The sequence below is a fragment of the Triturus cristatus genome, chromosome 5_2 (assembly GCF_964204655.1).
Source record: "Triturus cristatus chromosome 5_2, aTriCri1.1, whole genome shotgun sequence".
Lineage (NCBI taxonomy): Eukaryota > Metazoa > Chordata > Amphibia > Caudata > Salamandridae > Triturus > Triturus cristatus.
In genome coordinates this window covers 545486403-545500709 of record NC_140588.1, presented here as the reverse complement: position 1 = coordinate 545500709, position 14307 = coordinate 545486403, and the positions used below count along the sequence as shown (strand labels likewise).

General features: G+C 49.4%; 1 protein-coding gene across 5 annotated transcripts in view; it reads left to right on the top strand.

Moving 5' to 3' along the window:
- Positions 1–14307, top strand: part of LOC146823290 (rho GTPase-activating protein 6-like) — a 1132600-nt gene that overhangs the window by 453949 nt on the left and 664344 nt on the right. Inside the window, exon 1 of one of the 5 annotated variants that reach the window (XM_085607629.1) lies at positions 2787–3271. The exons of 2 other annotated variants lie outside the window; for them this stretch is intronic. In XM_085607629.1, coding sequence (XP_085463755.1) covers positions 2972–3271 — 300 coding nt within the window. In that variant the 5' untranslated portion in view covers positions 2787–2971. Of the gene's footprint in view, positions 1–2786; positions 3272–14307 lie in introns of those variants that run through there. 2 more of the 5 variants (XM_085607630.1, XM_085607626.1) reach the window with 2 other exon arrangements.

The window sequence follows — 14307 nt, the reverse complement described above, 5'->3', positions numbered from 1 at the left end:
ACCGCGAACAGGCAGGAAAAAAACTTCCGCATCTTCGCGATATTTCCGCTTGTTTGCGGAGATTTTTAACATTTTCGCGAAAGTGACTTTCGCAAATTCCGCCCACCCCTAGTCTACATGTCTTAAGTGTCGACTTTTCGATCCCAGGCATTAATTTCATGGGTCGTCAGCAGGACTGCTTTGTAGCACCTACAAAGATAGATAAGTACTATTTAATGATATCAGCTGTATAGAGGGCTGTACTAAATTACATATGCAAATGTGCGTCACACTTACCACATGACTGGTTTGAAAAAAGGGTACGCAATGGCCACTGGGCCCTAAAAAATACAGTGTGTATCTTAAAAATAAATAACCAATATAATGATAAAATGACAAGCAATATTTTTTCATGTGCCAAGGAACGTTGTGTCCTTTGTGGTACTAAAGCGTTGGTGAATCATTCTAGAATCAAATATTACCACCAGTTCTAATTAAAGGAGGCAACAATGCCTTAAGCTCATAAAACTTCAACCAAAAGTCAATCAAACCTATTAATCGAACCATTGCTTAATGTGTGCTCTGATCTCTCATCACAGGAAGACCTGATGTCTCAAAAAGTGACTAAAGCATGCTCTTTGATCATATTGAAATATCATTAGAAATGTGATACTGCAATTATTTTCTAGTCTAGTGTGCTTCAAGGGTAAAAAAAAAGGACATTCTTGAAGGATACAATGAGCAGGTTATAAACACTGAATAGGTAAATCTGTGTATTCTCAAACAAAGCTTTGAAAACTACTAGGGCCGTATCCTTATTAACAGCAACAACAATGGGACACAAAGGACACTACAGTCTCCCCTCTTGAGTATATGGTCCTAGGAAAATGACAATAGTTATAATAACATACACGCTTTCTCCTTTGCGGATGAACAAAACATAGAAGCAAATTGATGTGTTACAATGCCAAGCCACCGCCGTCCGATTGATGCTGGAAAATCAAGAGGAAACCAGGAACTTTGCAGAGTATGAAAAAACGAAGGAATTGAAGCCATACTTCCATCAAGTCCGTGCAGGGAGAACTCACCTCTGCCTTTCACTGGATCAAATGAGTGAGAGTGTGCTCGCCTCCTGCGCGCAAACGCTCCAAATATTAGTCCAGGCGAGACCTAAAAATGGGAGGAATACATTCCCAGGGAAGCTTTCTGAATGTCACTCAAATGTCTGTAGCAAAATAGACAGCTGTGTAGTCTGGTAAGCTTTGACCTAAAAAAGTAGTTCCTGTTTGATGTGAGCTATGAAAAGATACAAGTCATCTGATGAGAACAATGGTAAAGAGCCATATTCCAGAGGAGGGAGAAACACAAGATTAGTAAGGAAATCAATCAAATAAGAAGCAAATTAATGAGACTGACAAGAAAGCTAATACATAATAAGCAATGGTCTGACCCAAAGTCCACTTGAAGTATTGGTATTGCAACAATAGTTTTTCTACAGCAGACAGATGTAGATGGCACCTAAAAATTAGGGACTAAATGAGTCGCAAGGGGCAAATAATGTGAGAACAATATGGCAACAAATGTGTTGTGGTGCATTAATCACTTGTTAATGCCGCCTTCTACACGATTCAAATAGTATCTGCCTTCCCAAATATAAAATCTTGGGAGTGGGAGTTTCACAAAGAATTCCCTGGACAGACCACCATCTTTGAAAGGGCAATGTAAATAAAGGTCGTGTACAAATCACTTTTCAGAAACTCGTGGTGTTGATTTGCCACGGGAAGAGGTGAAAGTTTGCCATTCTTTGAGCACAGGTGTAATCCGTCGTCTAACAGCCAACATTATTGCCTGATGTTCCATGCGGTTGATAGAACACCCCTCAATCAAGGTGATCGGAAACGCCATAACCATAAATGTATGCCTGATGTAACAGGTTCGCATTTAACATTGTTGCCTGGAAAAACATGATTTTAGAGGGCATTTTATTCGCATCTTTGATATTATTGCAAGTTTATTTTATATGATATCTGGCTTTCACACACTAAGGTCACAGGTTGTGTGATGTCACTCCCAGAGGTGCAACTAGAGCCAAATTTAGGGGGGACGGGGACGACTAAACATTTCGGGGGGTGGAGGGGCTGAAACGTCCAGCAATATGCAGAGTGGAGATGCAGGGGCTCCAAGACGGGGTGAACACACAACAAAGCCTCGTTAGCAAGTAAATGGTCTTTTAAAGACCTGTGAAGTACTCGGGTGCGGCTGCGTGTGTGTGTGTCCGGGAAGCCTCAGGCGGGCTGACACACACGAGGGGGGGCTGAAGCCTTTTGATTCCAATGGGCGTTGCGCGCCTGGTCACTCCCGGTGACATTATCAAATGCAATACGCACACCTGATACATTTGAAAAGTTGAGGTCACTGTTGGTAGTAGTAAGTCGGTGTATATTCCGACCTACCCTTCTTATGACTATATACATTTTAATTCGAAGACGGGACAACCAGGTGGTTAAATTACATTTCATAAAATCACACAATGTGTCCGTGATAAGCATTGCACTGACCAGAAACCAGGAGTCAAGCCAACAGACAACAAAACATCGGGTTTTGTTTTCTGATCTATTTAACAGGTAATCCATTTGCATTCACATCGTGCAGGGCACTGGGCGGGCATCCCTAGGAATGCAGGTACACCCCTTTAAATGGATTGCGCTCGCACTGTGAAGTGGCAGCATTTGCACTGCCTTCAATAAAGACATATTGCGCCCACGGCTTTATCCAGTACCTCTGCAATTGAAGCTGCGCTTTTCAGCTCCACACAGGAGGAAACGTCGCCGTCATTTGCATCGCTCTGCTTCAGTACCAGGCGCAGACGATTTCAAACGCTGTGCATGGAGCCTGTTTGGGTGAAACAGGCGTCACTGTTGCTTTAAAAAGCAACCCTGCGGGCTCACTCGAGCCCCCCACCCCCTCCCCTCGACTCGACTCGACTCTACACATGGAGTTTATAGAAAGTCCTTTTGGCAGCGCAGGAAATGCCTCTCTATCTCCGTCCGCTGCCTGTGCCTTCTTTCCAGATGGGGAGGGCGGCTCGCTGCGCTGTGACTGCAGTTCCCGCTCTCCCTCTCCCGAGGAAACTTTCAAGGCGCCTTTGAAGCCGCTCTGCTGGACCTGTTCGGGGGCCCGGGGAGCCGCAGAGCAGTCCGATCTGAAGAGTGGAAAGGCACAGAAGCGACGCGGAGGGCTCCCTTCCTTCCCTCTCAGCCAGTGGAACATCGGGCATCTCTTTTCCATTCAGGTAAACAGACTTCGCGTTGCCTGTCTGTGTAGATGGGGAGGTATGTGTGAGGTATTCTGACATTCCCGCGGTGAGAATCCGCCGCGCGCTGTCACTGCACGTGTGCTGTTGTTTGAAGTTCAAGTGCCCAGGTGAGGGACGGGTTTCCGTAATGTTTGCGTTGTACACTAATTCAGTTAAATTGTTAAACACGAACCTCTTCCACATTCCCAGACTGACAGAGGCTTCTTCCCCGACTCTCTGTCTTCCTCTCACTTTATGGTTTGGACGCGAGGAAGCAACCAGATCGGTTCGTATTTATACACCGTTGTAATTTGATAGGCCAATTGCGTCCAGTGAAGTGAAATAAACCACAAAACCCAAAATGCATTTGGTTAGGTAAAGAAAACCAGTGGTGTAAACACGCGAAATATGGAGCCACGGCGTCAGTGGGCTCCCCCAAGCAACACTGCAGCTGGACAGTCCCATCAGGGCCGGCTTTAGGGCGGTGCGAACGGTGCCACCGCACCGGGTGCTGACTGCCGGTGGGGGCGCCGTATACTATTGTTTTAAAAGCATCCGTTTCTTTCCTCTTAGCCTCCAGCAATTTTCAGACAAGTATGAGTGGCGCTAAATAATTAATTAAAGGCATCTAAGAGAGAGTGGTTATGGAGACTTCAGGGGTACTGTGAAAGGATGGTAGTGAGGCAATCCGTGGTGGAGGTGGTCATTAGGGGGGCGCCAACAAACATTGTTGCACAGGGCGCCACCAGCACTAAAGCTGGCCCTGAGTCCCATTCAGGGTATCACCTAGAGGAGGGGGGGGGCAGCATCCTCGTCTTCATCCCCTGCTAGATAGGATTGGGCAGTGTCTCCGCCTCTGTTTAATGGCTCATGGCTTCCGAAGTGGGTGGGGTGAGGCTGAACATGGGGTGTCCTTTAAGAGGCCAGCAGGGAGCCAGGGCCTCTTTTGTGGTCGCTCCCACACCTAATGCCTTCTATCGGCTTCCCCCAAAACGCACGGACGTGGAGCACATAAACTACAGGGCATTGGTGACTTGCAAATACTGCACGTAATGAATGGCCTGTGGGCGCACACATGGAACGTGTGATGCGCGCTCCACACATGGAACGAGTGATGGGCGCTCCACACATGGAACGAGTGATGCGCGCTCCACACATGGAACGAGTGATGCGCGCTCCACACATGGAACGAGTGATGCGCGCTCCACACATGGAACGATTGATGCGCGCTCCACACATGGAACGATTGATGCGCGCTCCACACATGGAACGAGTGATGCGCGCTCCACACATGGAACGAGTGATGCGCGCTCCATATTATAGGGCCTGTTTTATTAGCCGAGGTGAACGTTTTAGAAGTCGAATTGAAAGGTTCTCCTCAGTTCGCACAATATGATTATTGGATACAAACTGTTGACACCAAGAGAGCCCTGATATTTACAGATTGATGTCCTGCGGAAAAGGGTTGAAAAAGCAGTGGGATTTTAGCAAGGACATTTTTATTGTAGCTGTGACATCTGATAGAGTATTAGTATGTGTAAGCTTGTATAGCCTGACAATTGTTTTAAGGTAATGAAATGAATCGCCTTTGACTTTGTGACATTTAAGATATCAATTTGATGTGTTTGCTTTATAAATGATAATAAAATATGGCTAGTTTGCTAAAAAAAAAACCTGTATCGATGCCTTGTTTTATTTGTAATTGTTCAGAAGGATTGTACTTCGTTTATGTTTCAACTAAACGAATCATAACATGTTTATAATTGCATGTGTTTTTTTTTATCAATATAGTCTTCTAAAGCCTTCAATGTTTCCCTTTCCCAGACACGGTTACAGCTGCTTGGGTGCCGCTATACTATTTATCTTATGACCCTGTACCTTACTTCTGAAAGTTTATTCTATTTCCTGTCTTCTATTTGTGCGAAACTTCTGTTTCCTGAAGCGTTCTCCCACCCACAGGTCCTGTCGGCGCAAGATAAAACTGCCAATAAATAATTAAATACATGGCATGTGTATCAATACTTACCTTTTATGCACACATTTACTCTGGTAGTAGGAACTATATAGACCGGTTCCATCTCTGTTTTGCCTGTTAAATACGCTCGTTCCTGAAGAGTATGATATGGAGGTTGCATTATTTTCTGGCACGTGACATCCCTCGTGACGTCATTTTGCATTGGCTATGCCAGTTCATTCCCCATTTATGTTGTAAGATGTGTGCCCTAGTGCATAGTCTTTATTTGCTGAGGGCCTCACTGGTGCGTCTGATAGTTCTGCCCTGGTGTGCGTCAGAGGGTATCTGGGGCAGTCACTTCTCTGCCCCTCCATTCTTGGCTGTGACGCATGCTTCTTGCTTGGCTGTTATTCACAGCATCTGCGTGGGCTGTCAGGCCCTGAAGATGGAGTAACCGTGCACGGACCATTACTTGGAAAAGTTGCCTTATTTATAATGAATGAATCGCCTGCTCCAAGTGGCCTGTCCTGTTCGCTGTGTCACAGTGAGATAGGGATTAATGCCATGGGCTCCTGCTGTGATCAGGGCCGGCTCTAGGGTGGTGCGACCGGTGCCACCGCACCGGGTGCTGACTTTGCATGGGGGTGCCTGTTTTCTAGTTTAAGTTTTGTTTAAAAGCACCCACTGCAACCTTCCTGACCTCCAGCACATTTCATCCAACAATAAAAATGTCAAGCCTACTCCCGCGATTGATGTTTTTCATGGAGAGAGAAGGAAGTTTTGTCTAGTGGAAGTTTTGACCGGGGGATGTTTTGATTCATCATAAGGTAGTGCAGAGCGTTAATGTGCCTGCTGCAAAGAATGTGTATCATGCAAATCACGAAGGGAGCATAATGTAAATAGGTCAGTGGGATACTGCTTTTGTCAGAGACTTCGTTTTGTTACTTGTAGTTTATAAGTTAAAATACTAATAAAAACAGTGAGCTAACTGTCATCAAAGAACTGAAATGCATACTTCAAGTACAGATTAGAGCGTGTGGATTTTTCCCCAGACTTTCAATATTCTAATGTTATACAAAGTGATGATTTGGGTAGAAAACAATTCCAATTATTAAAGCTAATCCCTAACCATGGTCCTACGTTTTAAATTCGGAGTTTGTGCTTCTCCAGTCCAAGCCCCCCTAAACCTTACTGCCTACCAGCATGGATGACATATAAATTCTTCCACTCTGTCTTATGTAACGTTTCCTATACATTGATTTACACACATATAATTGAGTAATGTGTGTACAATGTAAAGTGCTCTGACACCCTTCACTGTTATGAGTGACACTATAAAACGAATTAAATGCAGCTGAGTGAGAGTGGTTATGGTGACATAAGGGGTAGTGGTAGTGCGGGAATTTGTTGTGCAGGTGGTCATGGGGGGGGGGGGGCGCCAAAAAACATTGTCACACAGGGTGCCACCAGTGCTAAAGCCGGCCCTGGCTGTGATGGCGAGTCTCGCTGATTCACGGAGTGCTGAGACCCGTGTTTGAAGTATCTCCTGCACTTTGGCTGGCCCTAGGGCATGAGTTTCTGAGGTATATTTTAAACTCGTTAAATCCTGATATATACTGGAATGATAGGTTGTTCACTTAACCCCTTCAGGGCCCATGACGAGCTGGACTCGTCATGGGCTGCGGTGGCGCTGTGCCCATGACGAGTCCAGCTCGTCATGAACTCCGCCCGCTAATGGAAGGCGCGGCACTGGGCGGGGAAAGGGGCGGGCATGCAAGGGGTTAATACACCGATTACAGATAGGTGTAGATAAGTGGGCATATTTTTTCAATAGCCCGAGTGGGTGAACTTTTTCAGTGCTTGGCAGGCCTATAAGTGGGATGAAAAAACTAGGGGGGGGGGGGTCAGTCAAAGGGGCGTGGCCGATGTAATTAAGGGTGTGGCTTAAAAATACCTAAGCAAAAAATCTGTGCTTAGCAAATTATGTCGCCCGACTGCTATTTTGCTGCTTCCGTCATTGCATCCAGATGTATAATACAAGTATCATTACACCTACAACAAGCCAGGGCTCTTGGCTTTGTCAATGGTTGTTAGTTGCATAAGATAAATAAGCAACAACCATGGCTTCGTTGCATAGAATATTCAACATTCTTCCGTTCTGAACTGAGGATACTGTGAAAGTACTATAGCGAGTCTCCTTGAAATTACACCAAAGGCAGTGAAGGGTGGTACTGCTGCAAACTTAAAATATGTTTTGTCACCCTGAGAGCACAAATGGAGAGCCTGATAGAGGCCGTCTCAGCATCTGCTATTTAGAACTGCTGGTGCTGAGCACTGGCAGGACCCGGCCCACTTAAATCCCTGGTACTTGGATAACACATGCATCCAGGTGCTCAGTTTAAAGAGAGTTATTGTTAGAAAGTGGGACACTTGCAAACTCCACTGCTCTGCCCTAGAGAACCTTCACTGGTGTACCCCTTAGCAGCAGGCACCCCTCCTTTGGTCCCTGAGAACCTTCACTGGTGTACCCCTTAACGGCAGAAACCCCTCCTTTGGTCCCTGAGAACCTTCACTGGTGTACCCCTTAACGACAGAAACCCCTCCTTTGGTCTTTGAGAACTTTCACTGGTGTACCCATTAACGGCAGGCACCCCTCCTTTGGTCCCTGAAAACCTTCACTGGTGTACCCCTTAACGGCAGAAACCCATCCTTTGGTCCCTGAGAACCTTCACTGCTGTACCCCTTAGCAGCAGGCACCCCTCCTTTGGTCCCTGAGAACCTTCACTGGTGTACCCCTTAGCAGCAGGCACCCCTCCTTTGGTCCCTGAGAACCTTCACTGGTGTACCCCTTAACGGCAGAAACCCCTCCTTTGGTCCCTGAGAACCTTCACTGGTGTACCCCTTAATGGCAGAAACCCCTCCTTTGGTCCCTGAGAACCTTCACTGGTGTACCGCTTAACGGCAGAAACCCCTCCTTTGGTCCCTGAAAACCTTCACTGGTGTACCCCTTAACGACAGAAACCCCTCCTTTGGTCTTTGAGAACTTTCACTGGTGTACCCCTTAACGGCAGGCACCCCTCCTTTGGTCCCTGAGAACCTTCACTGGTGTACCCTTTAATGGCAGAAACCCCTCCTTTGGTCTCTGAGAACCTTCACTGGTGTACCGCTTAACGGCAGAAACCCCTCCTTTGGTCCCTGAAAACCTTCACTGGTGTACCCCTTAACGACAGAAACCCCTCCTTTGGTCTTTGAGAACTTTCACTGGTGTACCCATTAACGGCAGGCACCCCTCCTTTGGTCCCTGAAAACCTTCACTGGTGTACGCCTTAATGGCAGAAACCCCTCCTTTGGTCCCTGAAAACCTTCACTGGTGTGCTCCCTCCCCCGAACGGCAGAAACCTGCCCTTTGGTCCACGAGAACCTTCACTGGTGTGCCCCTTAACAGCAGAACCCCCTCCTTTGTTCCATGAGAACCTTCACTGCTGTACCGCTTAATGTCAGAAACCCCTCTTTCAGTCCCTGAAACTTGCACTGGTGTACCCTTTAAAGAGCAGAAGCCCCTCCTTTAGTTCTTGAGAACCTTCACTAATGTACCCCCGAACGACAGAAACCAATCCTTTGGCCCCTGAGAAACTTCACTGGTGTACTCCCTGATCCACAGAAACCCTCCTTTGGTCCCTGTGAACAGGGCCGGCGCTAAGCATGGGCAGCGTGAGCAGCTGCCCAGGGCCTCGTGCTCAGCCCACCAGCATGGGTCACCACACCAATCGTGTGTCCTGTTGGTCCCTGTCAATGCAACGGAAAGAAAGGTGTCTCCTTGCCATTAGGATCCATGGGGGAGTGGGAGGTCCCCGGGCCTCTCAAGGATGGTGTTAGGAGGCCCAGGGGTGGGGACGCTTCCTCTTGTCCCAATTGCAAGGAGACCATTCAGAGACACTGCGGGACACCCATTGTCCAGCATTTTAGCGCCCCCCACAGTTTTAACTTTTAGCCCACAAGCAATTCTCACACATATGGGGCTGAAGGTGTGAGAATTGCTTGTGGGCTAAAAGTTAAAACTGTGGGGGCGCTAAAATGCTGGACAATGGGCGTCCCGCAGTGTCTCTGAATGGTCTCCTTGCAAGGGGTCACTTATCTAAATTAGAGGGGCCTCGCACTTTCCCTTTTGGCCCAGGGCCCCGCAAATCCTAGAACCGGCCCTGCCTGAGAACCTTCTGTGGTGTACCCCTCAACGGCAGAAGCCCCTCCTTTGGTCCCTGAAAGCCATCACTGGTGTACCCCAATAATGTCAGAAACCACTCTTTTGATCCCTGAGAGCCTTCTCTGGTGGATCCCCTCAACGGCAGAAACCCCTCTTTTGGTTCCTTGTCTGCTCGGCCTTTGACTTTGAGGTTCTATTCAAGTGACGGGTGCCCAGGGGTTTGGCAAAAATACAGCATCTGGGCTTAGGTTAGGGAAGCGCACCAGAGACGGACTGCAGCCTTACTGGATCCCCGGAAGCTGTACCTGCTTTTCATTCTAATGTATCAGGAAGAGCGCCCCATCTGTATATCAGTATAAAGACTTCAGTAGTTCATGTGTGAACAATTCAACATCAGCAAACTGATAAGTGGTGAAGTATTAACGTTTTTACATCAGTTGTTTAGAAATCAAGAAGTGTTGTTGCCATTAAGGTTAAGGACATAAATATAGAGCCCGACAGGCACCCGTTTCAATGTGCTTGTTTAATTACTACCGGGTGTGAGATCCGGAGGAGCCCGCCCCACCTTAACCCCTGAAAGGAATGAATACTGATGCTAAAAAGAAGGTAGCCACCTCAAGAATGGTACCGCTTTTTGTCTTTGTGTTGCAAAAAGTTTATAGATTCGTGGAATATTGCAAAAGTCAAAGAGACAGCAGCAGTAGTACTGGAGATCCGAAGTCCCTCCCACAAGTGTGCACAAGGTTACAATGGCATAAGCCTTTGTATAGCGCCTTTCTGACGCGTCTATGACCTCTTAGCAGGAAGCACTGTGCCCAAGGGCCGCCTGTAAATCAAATCAGGTGTTTGGTAAGCGCGACTACTCACCCGTAAGGGTCTCAAGTCGCTGGGGGGAATGGGGGGGGGGGGTTCGCAGGTTTCAGTCCATCAAGGAGGGGTCTGTCGAAGAGCCAGGTTTTGAGGTTTCTTGCAAAGATGGGGAGTGATGTTATCTGTCTGAGGTGGAGCGGAAGGTCGTTCCAGGCTCTGGCCGCGCGGAAGGAGAAGGAGCGGCCTCCCGATCTGGTCTTTCTGGTGCGGGGGACCACGGTGTAGGAGAGCTCGGCTGATCGTAGGGTCCTTTGGGGTGCGTGGAATTTGAGTCGGGTATTCTGGTCCGGTGTCGTGGAGGGCCTTGTGAGCATGGGTTAGCATCTTGAAGGTGACTCTAGCTTCAATGGGGAGCCAGTGGAGTGTGCACAGGTGCTGGGAGATGTGGCAGTGTCTTGGCAGGTTGAGGACCAGTCTTGTGGCGGCGTTTTGGATGTTTTGTAGCTTGCGGGTGAGGTTTTTGTTTATTCCGGCATAGAGTACGTTGCCGTAGTCAAGCCTGCTGGTGACGGTCTTTCTGTGTTCAAAGGGGATCCATTTGAAGGTCGTACGTAGGAGGCGGAGGGTGTGGAAGCAGGAGGATGAGACGGAGTTGATCTGGCATTCCATTTTGAGCTCTAAGTCCAGGATGATTCCCAGGTTGCGTGCGTTGTCCGTGGAGGTTGGCGGGCTTCCGAGGGTGGGGGGCCACCAGGTGTCGTTCCAGGCGTCTGGGTTTGGGCCCATGATGAGTACTTCCATTTTGTTGGTGTTTAGTTGTAGGCAGCTGTTTTTCATCAATTTGGCGACAGCTTTCATGCCTTCTCAAAAGTTGTGTCTGGCGGTGTTGGGTTCGTTGGATAGGAAGAGGATGAGTTGGGTGTCGTCTGCGTATGACACAATGTTGAGTCCGTAGGTTCTGACGATGGGGACGAGCGGAGCCATGTAGATGTTGAAGAGCGTAGGGCTGAGGGAGGACCCCTGGGGGACTCCGCAGGTGGTAGGTGTAGGGTCCGAGAGGAAAGGGGGAGTCTGACCCACTGCGTTCTGCTGGAGAGGAAGGAGCGGATCCAGTCGAGGTCCTTGTCTTGGATCCCTGCGTCGTGGAGTCTGTGTATTAGGGTGCGGTGAGAGACTGTGTCGAACGCTGCTGAGAGGTCGAGGAGGATGAGGGCTGCTGTTTCTCCTTTGTCCAGTAAGGTACGGATGTCATCTGTTGCGGCGAGGAGGGTGGTGTCCGTACTGTGTTTTTTCTGCTGAAGCCGAATTGGGAGGAGTCAAGGATGTTGTGCTCTTCGATGAGGCGAGTTGGCTGTTGGTGGCTTTCTCAATGACTTTCACTGGGAACAGGAGCAGGGAGATGGGTCTGTAATTTTTGAGGTCGGTGGGGTCCGCCAAGGGTTTCTTCAGGAGGGGGTTGATCTCAGCGTGTTTCCAGTCATCAGGGAACGAGGTGGTTGCCAGGGAACGGTTCATGGTGTGGCAGAGCATGGGTGCGATGGTGTTGGTGGCTCTGTTGAAAATATGGTGGGGGCAGGGGTCCGTGGGGGCTACGGATTGGATTGACTTCATCGTCTTCGGTGGTGAGGGCTGTCCAGTTGTCGATCGCTGGCTTCAGGGTGCCGGGGGTGGTTGGTGAGGGTTCACTGTGTTGGTTGTCTTCGTCGAAGTTGTCGTAGATGCTCTCGATTTTGTGGTGGAAAAAGGTGCTGAGTTTGTCGCAGAGGTCTTGTCAGGGAGGGATGTTGGTGGACTCGCTGGTGGGTTGGGCGAACTCCTTGATGATGTTGAAGAGTTCTTTGCTGTTGTGTGTATGAGTGGAGATTCTGTCTTCAATCACTTTTTTTCCTCGTTTTTCTGATGAGTTGGTGGTGGGCGTTGGTGGCGGCTCTGAAGTTGTTGTGGGCTTCTGTGGATTTGGTATTCCTCCAGGCCTTTTCGAGGCGGCAGCAAGTGCGTCTGGACTTTCAAAGTTCGGTGAACCATCTAGCTTTCTTGGCATGGGTGTTGTTGTTTATTCTTGAGGGGGGGCTATGGTGTTGGGCCTGTCGGAGATCCAGCTGTGCCTAGTTCGGGCTGCGGTGTTGGCGTAGTCGTTTTCCGCGACGGTTGGGGTGGAGTTGCTGAGTGATGAGGTTAGCTGGTCGTCGGTGATTCTGGTCGAGTTTCTTTGTGGGAGCAGGTGCTGGTGTCTGTGGATGGTGGGTGTTCTGAAGGTGAAGTGGACGCATCGATGGTCAGTCCATGGGAGTTTGGTGGTGTGGCTGAAGGCCATGGAGTTTCCTGTTGTGAAGAGGGGGTCAAGGGTGTGTCCTGCTGAGTGCGTGGGTTCGGTCACGATCTGGCAGAGTCCAATGTTGTGGAGGTTGTCCAGGAGAGATGTCGTGCTGGGGTCCAGTTGGTTGTCGAGGTGAAGGTTGAGGTCTCCCAGTAGGGTGTAGTTGGTGGACGCGATGGCATGCGGCGAGATGATGTCTGTGATGGAGTTGACGAAAAGTCCGTGGGGTTCAGGGGGCCGGTAGATGAGGGTTCCTCAGAGGGTGGAGGTAGGGCTGGCCAGTTTCTTGAAAGTGAAGGTGTTCCATCAGGTCTGTGGGCTCGTCGGGGAGTGTGCTCAGGCGGAGGGTGGATTTGTGGATGATGGCGGTTTCTCCTCCCGGGCGGGTGGGGCGGTCTTTTCTGGAGATCTTGTACCCTTGGGGAATGGCAATGGCGATGTCCGGTCCAGAGGTGGTGTTGGTCCAGGCTTCGGTAAAGAATGCTACGTCTGGGGTAGTGCTGTCGAGGAGGTCCCAGATTTCAGTGGCGTGTTTGTGGAGGGATCGGACATTGAGGAGGATGCATTGCAGAGTCTTCGGTTCGGTTGTGTTCTTGCGGGCGGATTGCGCTGGGTCAGTGGTCTTGGCGGTGCTGCAGGTGTGCCGGCAGTGGTGACAGCTGAAGGGTCCGTGGGTGTCGGCTGGTGATGCTAGCTTGCAGTTGTTGTTGCGGCCTGGGTTGAGAGCGTGGAGTGCCGCTGGGTCATAGCGTTGGCAGTGCAGAGATCCATGGTTACTGGCGCTGGTCGCAGTCGGGTCACGGACGGGCGCAAACGAGCTTGCCTTTGGCATCCCGGCGGCCGCCATTAAGTAGGGGGAGGGCTGAACAGCTGGGAGGCGGGGAGGGGAGCTGGATTGGGCTGGTCGCACTGGTTGTGCTGAGGGGGAGGGGCCATGGGGGCAGCAGCGGCGGGGAAAAACAGGCTGAAAAGGAAAAAGGCAAAAAGAGAGAGAAAAGTGCAAATAAGACAGCAAAAATGCAAGAAAGAGTGGAGGAAAGACAGAGGACACAGGAGAGTGAAAGGGGGAGATTGAGATGAGGGTAAAAAAACGAGTGAAAAACTGAGAAAAAACACAGAAGGAGAGTGAAGGGGAGCTGGAAATGAGGGGAAAACGACAGAAAAAGTGCAAGAAAGAGTGGAGGAAAGACACAGAGGACACAGCAGAGTGAAAGGGGTAGATTGAGATGAGGGTGAAAAAACGAGTGAAAAACGGGGGAAAGACACAGAAGGAGAGTGAAGGGAGAGCTTGAAATGAGGGAAAAACAACAGAAAATGGAGGATAGACCCAGAAAGAGAGTGAAGGGGGGAGATAGAAGTGAGGGAAAAAACGAGAGAAAACGAGAGAAAAAGCGGAGCAAGAGAATAGAGACAGAGGTCCACTGGACCACCAGGGATGAGGCGCAGGTGCTTGGGGAAGGCCTCACTTAATGGAGGAGCTGCGAGGGAGGGAGAGCAATTTCACTGGCAATGAGTCAGTGGTCTTGCTCGCCTGTCCCCGCAGCGGCCGCCATTAAGTAGGGGTCGGGGAGGGATGGACAGCTGGGTGGCGGGGTTGGGAGCTGGTTTGGGCCGGTCGCACTGGTTGTGCTGGGGGGAGGGGCGCGGGGGCAGCAGCGGCGGGGAAAAACGGGCTGAAAAAGGTAAAAGGAAAAAGGCAAAAAGAGAAAGAAAAGTGCAAATAAGGCACCAAAAGTGCAAGAAAGAGTGGA